Here is a 20,278-nt window from a genome sequence, read left to right as displayed (position 1 = left end):
AATAATAATAATAATAATAATAATAATAATAATAATAATAATAATAATAATAATAATAATAATAATAATAATAATAATAATAATAGCATATTTTAAAGATATTTATGAATTGTAATGTTTTTATGTGTATCATATTTTAATTATTTTTACATAATTGTTTATTATTATAACAATAATAATAATAATGATAATAATAATGATGATAATAATAATAATAATAATAATGATAATAATAATAATTTTATTGTTATAATAATAATAATAATAATAATAATAATAATAATAATAATAATAATAATAATAATAATAATAATAATAATAATAATAATAATAATAGCATATTTTAAAGATATTTATAAATTGTAATGTTTTTATGTGTATCATATTTTAATTATTTTTACATAATTGTTTATTATTATAACAATAATAATAATAATAATAATAATAATAATAATTATTATTATTATTATTATTATTATTTAGTATTATTATTATTGTTGTTGTTGTTGTTGTTGTTGTCATTATTATTATTATAAACAATAATTATGTTAAAATAATTAAAATATGATACAAATAAAAACATTACAATTTATAAATATGTTTAAAATATGCTATAATATTTTAATATAATAAAAAATATATAATATATATAAAGATATAATATTAAATATTACATTTTCTTTTTTATTAATAACTATATAATTTTTAAACCCTGCACATATGAATAAAGACAAGCATTGTCAATAATTTATCATCATCCCAAATACTCCAATACTAGTACTTCTGGTACCATTCAGTACTATGACTATACTATGACTACGATGTATGAACAAGCCTGACGTGTGTGTGAGTGATTGCATGTTTGATGACAGGTCACGTATCTTTGCCCTCCACTCTCTTCCTATTTGCTGTACCTTAAACACGCAGCTCTCTCTCCTTGGCTCTCTAACACACACACACTCACTCCTAGAGGTCAGGGTTCAGAGGTCATATTGTGTCTGGAGAGGATTTACTTTTTGGCTGCTTGATCTAAACCACACACACACAAACACGCATGTAGGCGCGGTCATACAAGACAGGACCATTCAGCTTTATTGATTGGGAAAGTAAGGACTCAAAAATAGTCAAATACTCATCCAAATCTTTTTCTCCTTAAAGTCTGTTTGAAATTTGAGAAGGAGAAGAAAGGAAAGGTCAAAGAAAGTTTTATTCTGTGAAAAAAAAAAAAAAAAGCTTGACGGTCCTGATGGCTTCCAAGGTTACTGGCATGACAAGGAGATCCCACAAGGCACAGATTTGGGGTGCGTTTCCCTTGCAACAATGGAGCTTCAGGTTGTGCAGGGGCGTCAAACGGCAGAAGGTTATGTGGAGAGGTTGCAGGGGACATCCCTCATGACTGAAAGCCCCCATCTGTGCGGTAAAGATTGTTATTTTCAACACGACAATGCTGCAGTTCACAATGCTTTTCTATTTTATAAATATGGTAATGGTAATGGTAATGGTAATGGTAATGGTAATGGTAATGGTTTTATTTCATTTGAACATGCATCAGATTACAATTAGATTACATGTCCAAAGGAGTAGGAAGAAGCAAAGCTTATTAAATCCTAACCCTCCATCTGGTAATCACTAACTCTTACATTTGTTCACTTCCTGCTTTCCCAATATAATTTAAGTTTTATTTATTTTATTAATTTTTATTTTTTTATTAATTTATTTTACTTTTTTTTATAGATTGTGCTTTTGTTTCATTTTTTACAGTGTATATGACATCAGTCTTTTTGTAAATAATTTAGTTTAATAATTTTAACTTTCACGTTTAACTCGTTATGTTGTGAGTTAAACGAGGATAAGTCAAAGGACTGTATAGTATTTTATAGAAATGTCCGATATTGGCTTTTTTGCCGATATTGTCCATATTTTGTATATTATATTGATATATTTATATTTATATTGTATTTATATTGACTCTTCTTGAACACTTTTACTTTTTACTTGTACTTTTTCTTTATATATTTAAAGGAAAACTGCACTTTTTGTGGAATTTAGCCCATCATCCTTTTGTGAGACATGAACATTTGTGTCTTTTTCTCTTCTAAAGCTATAAAAACAGTTAAAAAGTGGCCTGCTATTAAAACACCTCCAACAAAGTTTATGGTTTGGTAACATTTTACAATATGCTACACAAAATGACAATAGTTTTAGTAACCACGCCTAGCGTCAACTCATTATCTTCAGCTAGCCGGTGTGATGTGGCAAGGTGTCACTATGCCACTAACGTAGTTCTTCAGTGTAATAATAATAATAATAATAATAATGTCATTGTAGCTTGGTTAATATTAATATGCAGGTCACATTATGGAACTGGAGCGTTGTTGGCCTTTTTATTAGATCATTCTTAGCTGCCTCTTGTTTCTGTTTTTATATCTTTAGAATTGAAAAGAAGCAGCCAAGTGTTGTATTGGTTTGTATTCTCGACTACGTCAGGGGTGTCCAAAATCTGGCCTCAGGGCCATTTGCAACTTATCTGCTGGTCCATTCACAGTGCATGCATTTTTCTAGTTTAAAAAATCAACAAGTTCTTTCCACCACAGTTTCTTCATAGCTACATGTCTCGGCCAAACATGGTAGCAAACTTTTAATACGTTAAGCATCGGTGATGAAATCCACTTACAAAGCATTCAAAACACCAAGGAAACTACGCTATCCTTCATCCGTGTGACAAAGTGACAAAATGAATGAATTTACAAGCAAATGATGAAGGTAGACAATGAAGAAATGGTCATTTCAAAAATCAATCTTTAGTGTCAATAAAACATTCATTAATAATTCACTGGTTGCCTCATGTTAAATGTCACGGGTGTCCAATTTTTTTTTTTAATTGGCCCTTGGTATATTCTAAATATGCAATAACCAAATAAAAACCCCACACACAACAGTAATGAGAAAAATAAACTACATAAAATGATACCTGTTTTTTTTTTCCATGAAATATAACTACAACAAATATCAAAATGGCACCCGGCATCTTTAAATTGTTCAGTATGTGACCCTCTCTGGAAAAGGTTTGGACACTCCCGATCTACATTAATTTGCTATTAAAAAGTCCTAATTCTTATGAAGGGTCTTCCAAACCATATCTGGGCTTGAAACGATCAATATATATATTTGTTATGTATAGAAATAAAATACTTTCCAATGTAGTGTTGCCCTAACAAAGGTGTTAGTTAACATTCAAGGTGCAAAGTCTGTCATGGAACCGGATTACAGAAATTGCTATTTTAAAAATTAATTCAGAGGCTGAATTCAGGGTTATTTTATGATGTATATTATGGACCAGAGCCTCATACAACTGTCATCCAACGGTTGGAAGTAATAAAAGCCTTCATGATCAAGTAGCTTTACATCTGTCAACGTGTATTATTACACTTTGTCCATTATGAATCTATGCTTTCCTTGTATTCAGTGCTTCAATATATACTATATTAATAGCTTGTTCCCGATTTTCCCTCTGTAGGTTGTTGTAGTAATGAACAAAATCCCATCTATACATTCATTTTCTATACATATTCATAAAAGTGAGCTGAGGTAAACCCTGGACTGGATTTTAGAATCAGACATTATTTTTAAATTACATTACATGGAATTTACCTTGACGGGTTTCAATTATCACCTGACCAGCAACAGCGGGTGACATTTCTGAGGAAGCCTGCGAGTGACAGTCGCAACACGTCAAGGTAAAACTCCCATCTAGAACCCAAAATGAGCCTGTATATGCAACTATACAGATAACCATACGGATGTAGGAGAACCCCCCCCACACACACTGCTATCTGAACCCCCGATGTCCCGACGTTGAGGCCAACATGCTCACCACTAGGACAACGTGCAGCCTATTATCTAAATTTGTCAGTGCAGCGACTAAAAGGCTACGTTGTGGAACTCACCCAAGTTCAAATTTCTTCAAAACGTGTACTCGCGCGTACTAGTGAGTACAAAGTGAACACTTAGTCAGTGTACAGCTTGTATGGCAGAATAGTTGAGTGCAAATCCATCATTTCTCTTCCGTGTCTTGCCTACAATCAAACATGACGGTGGTAGAGGCACGAGTGCTGCCAAGCTGTGGTTCATGGAGGCGGAACATGAATTCCAACAGAGTAGAAGTGTTGATTTCTTAAGGGATCGTGCACGGTCCAAAACATGAAATAAACATCAACGAGAACTTGGAAGAAGAGAGGTCAGATGTTTGTTGTGGTTGTTTGGCTTGCACGCATCCCAGGAGGGATTTTGGCTGAGGAAACATCTCCGAAGCAGAATGTTTCACGGCGTTGCGGGGCTCATATTCACCATTTTGCTGCCTCCAGTCCACTTGATGCCAAAGGGGTCAACTTTGGTCTCACGTAACCACAACACATTCTCCCAAGTCTTGTCTGAGTCATTCAGATCTTCTCAACAAGCTTCTGGCTGATGTTCTTGTACTCCGTTCCAGGCGTGTGCAGGTGGATGATCATGTCACTGAGGTCTTTTTTTTTCCTCTTTGAATGGAAAAGGTGTCCTTTATCCGCATAATGAGTTGACATTAGGGGTACTTTCCAAACGGGACAGTACTAATTATGTACTTCATGGACATACCATATAATGTCATGTGTCAGAATGCTTGCTGGTTGATACGGGATCAAATACTTAGTCCCGTCAATCAAATTCATTCATTCATTCATTCATTCATTTTCTACCGCTTTTTCCTCACGAGGGTCGCGGGGGGTGCTGGAGCCTATCCCAGCTGTCTTCGGGCGAGAGGCGGGGTACACCCTGGACTGGTCGCCAGCCAATCACAGGGCACATATAGACAAACAACCATTCACACTCACATTCATACCTATGGACAATTTGGAGTCGCTAATTAACCTAGCATGTTTTTGGAATGTGGGAGGAAACCGGAGTACCCGGAGAAAACCCACGCATGCACGGGGAGAACATGCAAACTCCACACAGAGATGGCCGAGGGCGGGGACCGAACCCTGGTCTCCTAGCTGTGAGGTCTGCGCACTAACCACCAGACCGCCGTGCCGCCAATCAAATTCATATTCATTTATAATGTAATAAAGTTGTTTTTTTTTACATTCTGTCGCTTTATTATAATAAACCTACCATAAAAATGTACCCTACAAAATCTGCAGGGATCAAATACTTTCCCTACTGTATATACTGTGATGTCATCATTCCAGTACCAACCTAAGGACAACTGATCCCATCATACCCGCTTGTACTAAGTCATATTAGTGAGTTATATTCTCAATCGTCCTTTTAGGAAGCAGTCAGCATTGAAAAGGAAAGACCGTCCCCCGTGTCTGACAGTCTGTGGACTCGTCCTTCCGCGGCTTTAGTAGTACTAGGCGTCAGTGCAGTACCAGAGCTCGTCTTTATAGTTTCAATTTAAAGCATCCTCCGCTGCCTTCGTATGTGTACATATTTTAAAAATCAATCTAAAAACATTCGGTAGCGTAGTCTCTCCCACGTTGCCGTGCTAAATCATCTACAAAGTCCGTTGTTGTTATGCTTCTCAAAAGGTTTTTTTCTTCACAATTTTCCATAACATTTCAGAGTCGCATTGCGGCGGGGGGGGGGGGGGGGGGTTCATGGAGCTACGCCGCCACGTGTCCGATCAGGTATATGTTGTCGTAAAGATGACCCACAAAATCATCCGAGACGTTATGCGCCGCTCTGCGAGTGTTCCTGATGAACTCCCTCTTTGACATTTTGTTTTTGACGTGAGGACTGGTTAGATCGATGGACAGCAGGATCAGACTGTAGCACAGCACGTACACGGCGTCTGCAAACACAAAGCGAGACATGTGATCACAGCGTGCGGGGATAACGCCTCAGAAGCCATTCAATGTGTTGAAATATGTACTAAAGTCAGGTACAGGAAACATTCGGGGGGGTCTCCCGGCGTGCGTTTGTGCTGCATTTGTGTCTGCATCTGGGGTCCAAATGACATGAAAACGTTGCGCTCAGAGGCAGCGAGCGTTCATCCGTGGTTTACAAGCCATTACACTAAGTCCGCTAATCACGCAAGTAAGTATCGCAGATGGCTTCAGTATGGGCTGGCGAGGAAGATACTTCACTTCGGGATCTACGGATTTGTTGCTAATGATATCTCATTTTTGGTACCTGTTGAATTTTTGCCAGTATCTCACGTCCATATGTTGAAATACAGTTACAAATAAAGAAAAATGTTCAAAGGTTTCCAAGCATACTGAAAAACGCAATAATTTGGCACATAACAAAACGTAATATTTAGTTGTTATTTGTTTGGTACATAATAAACTAGTCTTTTTTTCACCACACATAATAACCATCTATCAATTATATATGCTGCTTATCCTTACTTGGGTCACAGGGGTAGGCTGGAGCCTATCCCATTTGACTTTCTAAAACACATTTAGAAGGTAAACACACATTCTACGATCTATTCTATAACTAAGAAAATATTCCATTCAGAAATATTTTCTGAATATTTTTTTTAATTAACTGAAAATGTGAATGAAAAACAGGTTTGCCCGCCTCTGCAGGGCCCCTCCAGCTGTATTCGCTGTACTACGTCGGATCAGGGCACATATAGACAAACAACCATTCACACTCACATTCATACCTACGGACAATTTGGAGTCGCTATTAACCTAGCATGTTTTTGGAATGTGGGAGGAAACCGGAGTACCCGGAGAAAACTCAAACACAGTAATAAATAACTAATATCTTCTAGATTGGAACAGCCTGCAGACACATTTTTATGTTTATATGTTAAATACTGTATATATAAATATCATACATATAATTCAGGGTTTTTTTTTTATTTAAAATTTTTTTAATTATAATGTATGTTACTATTTTTTCGTTTTTTTATGTAAAACCATATACTTATAACTGTATCATCATGTAAATTTGTATTTTATGTCAGTTAAAATTACAGATACAATTTCAGTTAGTTACAACAATACAATCACAAAATACACGACTATTTTTTTTTCTTTACAATTAAAATTCATAAATAACGCTAATTATATTTTTTGCTTCAAGCGCTGTATGAAACTTAACTTAAAAAAAGATTAGAAAACTCAGTGCTGTAAATGTAATCCAGCGCTAGCATATTCCTTACAACTGACCTCCACTATGAACAATTTTGATTTTATTTTCTGACATGGGAAAATTCATTAGTTATTGATACATTTTTACAGCTTCATTCAAATTGTGTTGACCATTTAGCAAAGTTGAAAACCTGACAGCCGCCTCCTGCCATATACTGAGCCAACATTAAATACATATTATGGGTAGGAAAAGAAATCTGTATTACAACTAATATAAAATATTATTTCAATTATTTTTATGTAATGGCATTTGATTCCCGTGCTGTGTGGTGGTGTCCGATCACTAACCGGGGCTGAGACCCAGCTCACGCACGAGCCCAGGGTTGCAGGTACAAAACCGGTGGCTAAATTTGGTGATGAGCGTTTCCAGATACTCTCCTCTCTCCTCCGGCGCGTGAATGTGTCTGAAGAAATCCCTCAGAGCATTTGGTAAGAACTGATTGCTGAAGTTATGGAGGGTCACCAGCTCATCCAAAACATCCCGCCTGCGCACACACAAGAAGACGCAATGTCCGTGTCATAGTTTGCCATTTTTACACTGACAGTAATGCTTGTAGATTCGTTACCATGTCAATAGATAACTCAAACGACATCAATAATTTAACATTTTTTTACTTTCAAATTAATTAAGCAAGTGTTGACGTGCTGGAGAGTTTCCAAGCATGCGTGTGTACGCCAACCTCTCATCCAGGTAAATCCTCAGCATCTTCCAGTTTAGCCGTCGGGTGTAGAAGATGAACTTGGCCAGCTCCGTGGGGTGATCCACGAGTATGCCCTTGGACATGAAATAACCGATACCCTATACGGAAGGGACACAGACAGATCGTACATCATGCAGCCTTACGGGGGCCTCCGTGCATCAGAACATCCAAGACCCAGGAGCATAGGCTGGGGGGACGGGAGGACGAGCCATCTTTGATGTTTGGCATGTGTTACCTCCTGCGGGTTTGCGTTGAATGTGAGGCTGCCTTCATCTAGCTGTAGATATAGTCTTCTATATGAGAAACCAGCAGGCAGCCTTCTGTTGTAGATGGAGCAGTGACCCCATGTGGACTTACAGAGCCTGGGAGATCCACACGCGAGGGTTATCAACAAGACTCGTTTAGGGGGGGAAAAAAAAAAAACGACATTTACTGCAAACATGTGGCAAAATGCCATAGCTGTGTAGTCACACAAAGAGGGGGACAAAAACCAGACCTAAATCTCCTTACCCCTGCCAGAGGTATTCATCATTTCCCAGGTCCTGCCACACGCACCCGGCCAGACACAGATCAGTGGCATTCAGGTATGACAGTATGGTTATGCCTAACTCTGGTGGGAGCATCTCCAAATCTATAAAACCATGTTGCTCTTTACCTGGAAGAACAAAAAACGACAAAGGTGAGATACACAGTCGTGATCAAACGTAGGTTTTTCTGTCATACATCCATCCATCCATTTTCTTTTTTTTTTTTTTTTTTTTTTGTCCCGTCCAGCCATTGGGGCAGATAGTATTGTTGATCTAAATGCCCTTACATGCTAGACAGATTTGCTCTGTGTCAGGAAAGGTGTTGGCTACAACTTCCCTGTACCATGAAATTTTATTTGCCGTTATTTGATGTCTTTGTTATGCCATTTGGGACGACCGGACCGGAGCAAGAAGAAGAACAGAAAAGAAGAAGAGAGAAGAGAAAGGTGGGGTCGGGGGGGGGGGGGCAGTAGAGGGAGAGACAAAAACAGCAACAAGAATTCCCAAAACAACAACAGTGACAAACAGAACAGTTAAATGTCAATGATGGCTAAGGGTCACACTGGAGATGATATCAGTGGAATGAAACAGTCCAACTTACCAATAGCAATAGTAACAATGAGGACATGACCCATGATAGTAAACACAATTGCAACCATACAGTTACAGTAATTAAAATCTCATTGCTTGACATCATTATTACTGTAATAATAGCATACCAATACTATATAAACATCAGGGATAAGAGAGTAGATTGTATAGAGAAGCACCCATGTGCTGTGAGTGCCCATATGGAGGTGTGTTGTGTATGTGAATGCGAGTGTGTGAATGTGTAATTGTCACTGAGAATGACAAAAGGAGAGAGACTGCCTTCTACCACCCAGCAAACCCCGCCCCGCGCAGCCAGGTCAAGCCCCCACCGCCAGAGATCCTCCGGCCCCGTGGGTGTGGGCAAAGCCAGGGCCGACTCCCCAAGACCCGCCCCCGAAGCAACTCCCCGAAGAGACCAGCAAGAGGCCATGGAGGAGCAATCCCAACCGGCAACAGGGCGCCAGCAGGCCGGAGGAGAGCCGCACCCCCGAGACCAGCGGGAGACCATACCCTACTAGGGCAGAAGGGCATCGAAGGCCACACACCCGTGGGCACAGGGGCGCCCCTGCCGGCCGGAAGGGAGCCCGTCCACGTCCGGAGGCACCGCCTCCCACCCCCCACACACCCCCAGGAAGCAGAACCCGGCCCGACCCAGGTAACCCCAGGCCCGACCACCGACATAGGACCGCCCCGGCCAGGACAGAAGAGGCCCGGGCACACTGCCCCATGGAGGACCGGGCGGTTGAGATGGAACACCCTACGCCAGACCCCCGCAGAGCCCCCCCCCCGTATATCTACATGGCCATATACCCACATACACATCCACACATATACATATATATATACATATATATATAATTATAATAAAACTAATCATTAATTATCTAAGTATTTAAAACAATAAATACATAAAATAAACTCAGACACATGCACACCCCATCCACTCAGTACACACACATGCTGTGGACGTCCCCGGGTGGGGCGTCCGGGGCATCACAGGGTGGGGGACCCAGGGGTCCCAGACCCACAACCAGGCCCCGAGCCCAGGGAGGTACGGACCGCCAAGGCATAGCACCCCCAGACTCCCCTCGACCACGGCATCAGGGCTACTGCAGTGTGGCAGCCAAGGAGCGGGCGAGGGGAGGAGGCCCGCACATGAGCAAGCGGAGGGGGCGAGCAGGCGAGTGGTGAGGCGCTCCACTGCGCCGGCCGACATCCACCGGGCAGCTCACCCCCGTGAGGGAGAGCCATAGCTCCAAGTCACGGGGAGGCCACGCACCAGAGCCGAGGAGTTAAGACCAGCGCAAGGCCCCCGAAGGACCCCACCATCCACCGGGAGGGCCAGCCCCCCCCCCACCCCCAGAACCAGCAGCGCTCCGCCCACGTACCGGAGAACCATCCCCGACGAGCCCTAAGGCAAGACTGGGGATGGGCAAAGACAGGGACAGCGATGCGGCAGAGCATAGGACCAGTGGCAGCAGACACCCAAACGCCCGAAAGAGTACCGCCCCCCCAGCAGGCCCCACCCCGAGGAGCATGCTCCCCATCCCCACACGCCACCCCGGCCCCCGTACCCACGAGCAGGATCAGGTCCCCTCCCAACACACAGCCCGGTCCCCGCAGCAGCCACCACAGCGCAACAACCCCAAGCCACCACCGTAGACTTCAGGCCACCAGCAGCGCGGACCCCACTGCCTGGAGGCCGGTGAACGCCCCCCCAAGGGCACGTTGGCGCCCGCGACCCAGGACAGATCCAGGGAGGTAGCGCCAACCATGACACCAGGGCAAGCCCCGGCGTCAGCTGGTTCCAGCGGGACCCCCAGGAAGGCCAGGCAGACCAGACCAAAATATCCTGCAGCCCAGGGCACCCCGAGCGAGCCGCCAAGCCCCAGCAGCCAGCGGGCCAATCGCGGGGGTAGGCAGTAGGCTCTCCGGTCCAGCCCGCTACACCTGTGTGTGTGAAGATGGTATTGTGTAGATAGTGCAATTAAAAATAGGCCTGTCCCATAGGGCTGACCTATGTGTGTGGTGTATGTGTATGTGTGTGTGTGTGTGTGTGTGGAAGGAAGCTGAGCAATGGTGGGTCCCCTGCCTGCCCAGACCCCCCCCAGAACTGAGTGTCTAAGGTGCGGTTAAAATTGAAGGGTGACCAGCCAGAGGAATGCCGAGGACAAAAGGGCATCCGCAAGGAAACCCTTCGCCCCCGGCAAAACCAGTTGCAGGCCACCCCCCAAAGTCCTACATGTATGTGAGGTGGTGCAGTGCAGCAGGGAGGATCGGGGCCCCACACACGCCCACCCCGCACTACCGGCCAACCGAGCCGGGCAAGCCAGCCGCCCGGAGCAAGCCCTGGGCCACAGGACCAACCACGGGCCCCACCCAGCCCATCGTGGCGGCCAGTCCGGCCTGCCAGCTCCCCCCCGGAGGGCCCCACCAGAGATTGAGCCAGCTATGCCACCCCCGGACCACCAGGAGCCGCGGACAAACCACACGCCCCGAGGCTGCTCCTACAACCACCAGAACAGCAGGAACCGCGCCCCGGCAACACATCCGTCACCATGGCAGCCCAGGGAGTGACACCACAGAGACCGCAGGAGAACCGGGACCCGCATGGGGAAGAGCCCAACCCCACCCCCCGGGCTCGTGAGCCAAGAGTGCCAGGGCGGGACAGAGACACACACACCAGGCAGCAGAGCCCACCAGGCAGACGATACCCCAACAGCCGCAAAAAGTGAATGCCCCCCCCAGTCCCACCCTCCACCACAGCGCCGACCCGTCTCCACCATATCTCCCATCCACCCACGGACCCGCCAAGTAGGACACCCCGGAGGCGGGAAGACCGCCACCAGACCGGAGACAGAAGGGGCCAACCAGACACCGGCAAATAGCAGGGGCCGCCCGTGAGCCACCGGCCAGCCCCACCCCCCAACCCTTGGTCGAGGCCCCCCCACGACCCAGAGCCCACCACCCCGCCCCCCAAGCAAGCCCCCCGCTAATCCCGGCCCACGCCGCGCAGAGCACCACCCCCACCGCTATCCGCCCCGCTACCCACGCACCCACAGCCAGCCCCCCACCCGCCCGCCCCACATCCACCACAACCCAGCCATCCCTCCACCGAAGGGAGGGAAGCAGGTAATGCCCCACCCCAGCACCGCACCTCCCCACCCAGAGCCCAAGCTGCACAAACGAGACCCCCCCTCCCGTATGAGCTTACCAGGCGCCCCACCCGGGGCCATACACCTACCATACACAAAAATTAAAATTGAGAATAAAAATAATAAAAAAAATATATATAATAATAAATAAATAAATAAAAATAAAGTAAAGTAATTGATAATAATAATAATAATAGTAACCATAATAATAATAGTAGTAATAATAATAATAATAATAATAACAATAATAGTAATAACAATAATAGTAATAATAATAATATTTATTGATAGTTATGTATGTATAATAATGATACTACTATTGATACTTAATATATAATAATTTATATAAAATATATTTTCTAATAATTTAGATCTTTTAACTATTTTAGATATGATAATAATAAATATATACATGCATACCTACACACACACATATATAGCCATGTACATACCTAAGAGGGAAGGCTCTGCAAGGGCAGCGGGGTATAACCACCCGTGCCCACACCAAGGGCAGGGCCAAAGCCTCCCATGCCCACACCCCACGGTCCCACACAGTAGCCAGGCCAGAGCACCCAGGGCAAACCCGGCCCACCCCCAGGGGCGAGGGAGGCCGCGGAGGAACCAGCGCCACCGGACGCACACAGGCCCCCCCCAGCAGCAGCAGGCGCCCACCACCCACAGGATGCGGCTCCCCGTCTACCCACCACCCCGAGGGACGGCCTGCACCACCCCCGGGACGACCACCACCACCCCACCCACGCCCCATCCCCAGATCCGGACAGCCCCCCACCAACCCCCACCTGAACCTCCAGGGGGTCAGCCCAGCAGGAAGGGACAGAGATCCACGGCACCCACCTGCTCACCCCCCAGACGCCAGGGCAACCCGGCGACCAAGACCATGCCCCAAGCCAGAGGAACGAGACCGCCAGGGGCAGAGACAGGCACACTCAGCCCTTCGAGAATTACAAAAAGAGATTAATTTAAGAGATTAATTATTGGAGCCCATATAGATTGAAATTCTGACAGTTGTTCTTTGGATTCAGCAGACATTCTCTCAATTGCTATATGATCTAACAGAAGATTTTTGTAAGAGGCTATGTTCAGTTTTTTTTTGGATTTCCAATTGATAAGAATGGTTTTCTTGGCAATGCTTAACGCTGTGATGAGGAGTTGTGTGTGATTTGTTTCTACGTTGACTGTAGAAAGATCACCCAACAAGCATAATACAGGTGAGGAAGGAATAGAGGTCCCAAGTGCCAAAGAAAGGTCCTCGCACACTGCTTGCCAGAAATTACTAATGGGGGCACATGCCCACATGGAGTGTAAATAATCATCAACTACATGATCTGGGCAGTATACACAGATGTTGGAGTCGGTTAGACCCATTTTAAACATTCTCTGCCCTGTGTAGTGTACTCTATGAATGGTTTTGAACTGAACCAACTGTAGGTTGGGATTTTTTATTAAACGGAACGAATTAAGGCATATTTGCTTCCAGAACTCAGGGTCACAGCTTGTAGATAAATCTAGGTTCCATTTGGAGACTGGGACCCCAACGGTGTTGTCACACTTTGACAAAAGAATGTACAACTTGGATAATGTTTGGGGAGCGGATATGTTTAAGAATTGGTCAATGGTGGGATAGCTTTCCCAAGATATGTTACGAAACCTAGCTCTAATTATGGATTTAATTTGTGAGTATTCAAGAAATGTATTCTGGCTTAACCCATACTGTGTAACAAGGTAAGTGAATGACACAAACTTTCCCCCCCTTATGATATTTTCCAAGCAACTTATTCCTTTGTCATGCCATGTTGTAAAATCCAAGGGTTTTTTTTTAAGCAATATATCAGGGTTATTCCAGATCGGAGTGTACTGGCAAGGATTGAGCGAGGACCTGGTTATTTTTAAAAATTCCCACCAAGCTGTCAGAGTGGTTTTAATATTTATGCTTTTAAAACAATTGTGTTTCCTAAGGATTTGACTTATGAAAGGTAAGTTAAAGATGGGGATTTCTTGGCTAAATGATTGTTCAATGTCTAGCCATAACTGATCCAAGGGGTTAGGTTTTATCCATTTTAAGATATACTGTAGCCTATTTGCCAGGAAGTAATTGGAGAAATTTGGCAGTTCTAAGCCCCCACATTCTTTAGATTTTTGTAATGTTTTTAGGCTTATTCGTGCTGGCTTATTTTTCCAAAGAAATTTATTTATATATGAGTCTAATGACTTAAACCAAGTTATAGATGGTTTGGTTGGGATCATAGAGAACAGATAATTGATCCTTGGTAATATCATCATTTTCACAGTGGACACTCTGCCCATAAGAGAGATCGGCAAAGTTCTCCAACGTTCAAGATCATCCTCAATCGATTTCAACAGTGGGGTATAATTCAAGCTGATCAGGTCTGACAGATTGGAGGAAATGTTGATGCCCAAATACCTGATATTCCCTGAACGCAGTGGTATAGAGGGGGTGCTCTGGAAAACGAAATTAATGGGCAATACTATGGATTTAGACCAGTTAATAGAGTAGTCCGAGAAGGTGCTAAAGTTATTGATGAGTGTGATAGCTTGGTGAAGTGAGAAGTGTGAGTTTTTTAGGAAGAGTAACACATCATCAGCATAAAGGCTTATCTTATGATGAACATTTGTTGTCTGGATCCCTTTAATATTTCCATGTTGTCGAATAGCAGCTGCAAGAGGTTCAATAAAGATAGCAAACAATGAGGGGGAGAGTGGACAACCTTGCCTAGTACCTCTTTGTAAAGTGAATTCTGGAGAGATCAGATTATTGGTTCGAACGGAGGCCTTTGGGATGCTATATAATATTTGGATCCACGTTCTAAATGACTCGCCAAAGCCAAATTTCTGTAGGGTTGCAAAGAGAAATTTCCAGTTAACTCTGTCGAATGCCTTTTCAGCGTCTAGTGAGACGATTGTGGTTTCCAAATTATGGATGATAGAGTGATCAATCAGATTGGTTAAGCGGCGTACATTGCTAACTGAGTGTCTCCCCTTGATAAATCCTGATTGATCGGGATGTATTATATGAGGGGTAACTTTTTCCAGTCTTCTAGCTAATACTTTGCATATTATTTTAAGATCCGCATTAATAAGTGAAATTGGACGATAACTGGAAGGTAATGTTGGGTCCTTTTCTGATTTTAGCAAAAGACTGATTGTAGCAGAATTCATATATGGGGGTAGGCGTGCATTTTCTTTTATTTCCTGAACCATTTTAAAAAAAACTGGGGCTAGCAGTGACCAGAATGTTTTATAAAATTCGGCAGGAAACCCGTCCGGTCCTGGTGCCTTGTTATTTGGCATTTCCTGTAGAGCATCATAAAGATCTGTTAGTGAAATGGGTAAGTCCAGGGTTGTCACCTGATTTTTTTCTAATTTTGGTAATTCTATGGTACTTAGAAATGTTTCAATGTCTGGATCAGAAGGGTTAATCTGAGGTGTGTATAGTCTTTTATAAAAGTCCCTAAAGACTGAATTAATTTCCTCCGGAAGGTGAGTGATGTTACCTTCTGAGTTTCTAATGGAGGAGATAGAGTTTTTTTCTTTATTGAGTTTTAGTTGGTTAGCTAAGAATTTTCCAGATTTATTGGCATGTTCAAACTTCTCCAAACGTAGTCTTTGTAATTGGAACTGAATTTTCTTATCAGTAATTTCTTTTAAATCTAATTTCAATTTTCTAAGATTATTCAGAGTATTCTCATCCTGTGAATTTGCATAAGCGGTTTCAAGGAGTTTAATTTTTTCCTCCAATTCCAATTCCAATAATCTTTCTTTCTTTTTCTTATATGATGAGTAGGAGATAATTTTCCCGCGCATTACTACTTTTGCTGTCTCCCAGAGAACACAAGCCGAGGTTCCCGGTTGGTCATTAAAATCTAAAAACATTGTCCACTCTCTCTCAAAGTCGTTTAAAAAGTCTGGGTCTTTAAGCAATGATGTATTAAATCTCCAGCATTTAGTAGGTGTACTTGTGGTTTGGTTAGTGAGAAAGAGAGAGACTGGTGCGTGATCACTAATAATGATAGGGTGTATGTGAATATTTGATATGTCAGATAAGATTGAGCTACTTGTTAAGAAGTAGTCAATTCGGGAGTACGTGTGGTGCACTGGTGAGAAATACGTATATTCTCTGTGAGTAGGGTGATAAGAGCGCCAAGCATCACAAAGACCAAAATCAGACATATATTTTTTCAGTGTTGTTGTTGCTTGAGACTCACGATGTCCCCCAGCTGGGCTAGACCTATCTAAATCTGGATTAAATACCAAGTTGAAGTCCCCTCCCAAGATCAAGCTTGAATCCAGGTGTGCAGAGAGAGAAGAAAAAAAGGTGTGAAAGATCCAGACATCCATTTGTGAAAAGACATCCATCCATTTTCTACGCCGTTGGAGCCTATCCCAGCTGTCTTCCTGCAAGAGGCGGGGTACACCTTGGACTGGTGGCCAGCCAATCATAGGGCACATATAGACAAACAACCATTCACACTCATTTTACTGCAATTACTATCACCAAACATCCATTCCAGTCTAGTCTTTAAGGTCTTTTCACAGCTCTTTGGTCTTGCCCTTGGTGGAGGAGAGGTTTGAACGACAGAAAGCGATTCCGTGAGGTCTTTTATCTACATAATGAATTGAGATTTGAGGGACAGGACTAAATTGTATATTCCACGGACACGTAACATAGCCAAGCTGTATACGCTTCTTGTCAGTGATCATGATTGACTGCAGCTGAGTTTCTCTTTAAAAGAACCGTTTGGCAACGCACACTGGAACAACAGCTAATACATAAAATAATGGCAAAGTCCAAAGAGCATAAGGAATGCAATATACCAATTTCACATCAATGCTGGTAAAAAAGTACAAAAAGCTATGAAGGGAAATCGGGAGGTCCACGATAGAAGCACAGCATACTGCAGAGGTACTTTGGTTTTATTTTATAGTTATGTTATATGAAGTTTTTGCATATGTTTTAAATAAAAATAATGTTCATCCATTTCTGTGTCCTTTCATTTTGAATTGGGCAAATGTAACCGCTGTTCCTTAATGTAACTTGTTAACGAGTGTCTGAAAGAATAAACCATACAACAGATTCTGACATTTTAAGGCCTTATATTCAAACGATCAGATTTGAGACTTTTTAAGACCCTGATGATACCCTGAAAGAACTCAATCAAACTCAATCTGGGAAAGTCTTTTAGACTTAGATTTGTTGATCCATGAGGGAAATTACTTGGTTACATTAGTAGCAGTGGTTTATTTAAGACACTCTTAAATATGATGCAATGTAATATGAATAAAATACAGTAAAATAAAAAAAGATCAATAAAAGGAATGAAAACAATACAAGAAACAATATTTGCATATTTACAAATAGTTTGTAGAAATATGGTACATACAAGTAAACGTACACTTTCACTAAACGTGGTGGATTATCTTTTACAGACAGGTGAGGTGAAACATTTACACCGCCCTTCTATTGTTCGATTTGAGTGGGTGGGTGGGTGGGTGGGGTTGTCCATGATGGAGAGAAGTTGACAGTTTTGAATACAAGTTACACATTCCAAGGTCATCACTTCAAACAATTCACCAAAGCTTGAATAGAAGTTATTTGTATGTATATGTATACCAATTGCTAAGGTCTGAAGGTGTGGAGGTGTGAGCCCCAGATGACAGGAATTTGGTTAGGCTTGGTTAGGCCGTGCTATAAAATTGACAGCTTCAGGCCTGACTAAAATTTCCATTTAATCCACATGGATTAGCCAAGTTTTAAAAGTCAGACACATCACGTTCCGGTGCTATTTCGCTCTCTGTGGTATGAAAACTAGACTGAATATGTGGGCACATTTGGGTGTTCCAACAGGACAATGAACCCAAACAAATATCCAAACTTTTTTTTTGGAATGACTCAATCATTGATCTTCCGGAATGGCCTTCCTAAAGTTGGGGTGTTATGTATATTTTGTGTATCGGAGAATTATCTAAAATAAAAGTAAACTAGTGCACCCAGTTTGTGTTTTTAGAATACATAGAATGTACACTGTGGAATTATTCCACTCTAAATAAAGAACAAATACATATGACATCCATGCCCATGATAAGTGTTTTCATTGCAGGAAATAAATAACACAATAGTATCTGCAAAAAAAAAAAAAACTTTTTATTTTTTTTCAAGGCTTGAGATTACTTTTACACCCGTGTTTAGGTTAAATTACACTTTCCAATTATTTATATTCCAGTTACTAAGTGTACAGTAAGCACGTCATAAATAAATCCAGCAACAAATAAAGCAATGTATCCAAAATACACCAAAATGCACATAACAGCAATCAGCAACATAATAAAAAATACTGAAACACTTATCTTACCTCCTCTGCGTGTTTTCAGCAAATGGTATATGTCAGGGCCATAACAATGCTGTGGAACTCTTCTCAGTGGCCGCTCATCCCTCCCTGGGAAAGAGGGAATATTTTTCTTTGGATTAAGAAAATAAATGACATTCATGCCCCCGATGAGTGCACATAAATGTCTGTGCAACCGTATCTGCTCACTGCAGCAATTAAAAAAAGAGACGCCACAGTCAAGGTTACCTTGCTCTCGCCTTGCTCCCCCCGTGTTAGAAAGCCGGCCGACAAGTTCTTCTTGAAGCTGCTGCTGTTGTCTGGGTGGGAGCCTCCACAGTGCCTGACCCATCTGTGCGGCAGGACAATGAAAATCACAACAACGTCGGTTACACTACATGTTGCACACTAATACATAGTCTTATCATCTGTGTCAGTGAAATGTTACTAGATTGCATGTTGTTTGCCATTCTTAACACCAATAAAATGTTCCAAACAATGGCAATCATTATGATATTAAAGTAATGGAAACCCACAAACAAGACAATTCAGAGTAACATAGTGATGATCAAAACAATTATCAATAAACACCTATCCAGGACAAATGAGGACAGAATACATTTCATATGCACTACATTTATATTAATTTCTTTGCATTGATGAAAAGTGTCAACGTGTGCATCATACAATGAGCAAGCATTGTCATTGTCATTGTTGTCATTAATAAAAAATAAATCAAACTTTTCTTGTGTTTTTTTGTCTGACATTTAGCAGCAACAAAGTGTCACGATGACAATGCCAAATAAAAATTATAAATAAAACAATCTCACTGAAAGCTATTTTCGATGTTGGCACTTTATAGTGGGCAGGTCAGTCAGCTGTGTTACGTAAACAATCCCTGACTTGTCAACATCAACGGTGGAACTTCTACCACCATAGGTAGGTTGGCGCGTAGTCCCGCCCTCCCTCCAATGAGAATCAAGCTTTAGTTCACATGAACCCCCGATTTGTGACGCTATTGGCCGAAAGGGATTTCTCTTGGCCACCAACCACCAGTTTGATGACTTAGCATTGCAAGCTATTTTTGTATTGACGAAGAGTGTGTTGACTTCTAAGTGTTAGTTAAAGCTTATTTATCTCGTGAGGCGTGTTTACTAAAGTTTTCGCTTGAATGAAACACTAGTCACCTACCTGAGTTGAAAGATTCCCGTGACAGCTCAACCTGTACACAATGACAGCTGCAAATGTAGTTTCTCTGAAGTGAGATTTACCCTGTCGTCATTCCATGTAGCTACGTCAGAATATAATAGAAATATTCAGCGATTAAAGCCAATGTAATTGCTGCTTTGGTTCCGGAGGAGTCGTCCATACTGTCGTAACACAGTTATCATTAGTATGTGTTGATCGCGAGCGAAGCGTGTCTTAGAAACGGCTCTTTGAGGTAAACGAGACGTCACTTTCCTCCCGTTCTTTTCTGTTAAAGCGGTACGTGATTGGCCAAAATGTGTGGTGGCGTATGTGTCGACACTAAGCAGAAGGGGGGGGTGAAGGTTTTACACACACAAGCAAGCTGGAAAGATGAAGGAATATGAATAAAATAAATCTAAACTGAGTCAGTTTGTTTTACTAAATGCCAATTTTCAGGCTAGCAAACAGTTAAATTTCCATTTGATTTTGTAATATTTGGAATTTTACAAATAATACACACAATCAGATTGGACCTTATTGTTTAATTCAGGTGGTTCACTGTTTTCTCTGTTTTGTAGCAATCTGTGCCATTTCAGCATATAAATAAAG

At 42.1% G+C, this 20,278-nt stretch overlaps 1 protein-coding gene across 2 annotated transcripts; it reads right to left on the bottom strand.

Moving 5' to 3' along the window:
• Positions 1–1,230: 1,230 nt before the first annotated feature.
• fbxo8 (F-box protein 8) lies at positions 1,231–19,914 on the bottom strand. 2 transcript variants are annotated; one of them, XM_058078929.1, is made up of 8 exons: positions 19,673–19,914; positions 18,731–18,833; positions 18,509–18,592; positions 8,357–8,501; positions 8,082–8,208; positions 7,826–7,944; positions 7,434–7,630; positions 1,231–5,830 (listed from the first exon to the last, which is right to left on the bottom strand). In XM_058078929.1, exons 2-8 carry the CDS (start codon positions 18,831–18,833, stop codon positions 5,643–5,645), a joined length of 963 nt encoding a protein of 320 aa, XP_057934912.1. In that variant the 5' UTR covers positions 19,673–19,914; the 3' UTR covers positions 1,231–5,642. The 2 variants fall into 2 exon arrangements, with proteins under 2 accessions (XP_057934912.1, XP_057934911.1); XM_058078928.1 differs by lacking the exons at positions 1,231–5,830; positions 7,434–7,630; positions 7,826–7,944; ... (1 more) ...; positions 8,357–8,501; positions 19,673–19,914 and adding an exon at positions 12,127–16,437 and having other exon boundaries at positions 18,731–18,772.
• Between the last annotated feature and the right edge of the window lie 364 nt (positions 19,915–20,278).

Source organism: Doryrhamphus excisus, chromosome 1 (genome assembly GCF_030265055.1).
Source record: "Doryrhamphus excisus isolate RoL2022-K1 chromosome 1, RoL_Dexc_1.0, whole genome shotgun sequence".
NCBI lineage: Eukaryota > Metazoa > Chordata > Actinopteri > Syngnathiformes > Syngnathidae > Doryrhamphus > Doryrhamphus excisus.
Note: the sequence above shows the minus strand (reverse complement) of the source record. Positions and strands in the feature narration are given on the sequence as shown.

Coding starts and splice junctions, on each gene's coding strand:
- fbxo8 (XM_058078928.1), bottom strand. CDS start 16,328: ATGTCTGATTTTGGTCTTTGTGATGCTTGGCGCTCTTATCACCCTACT.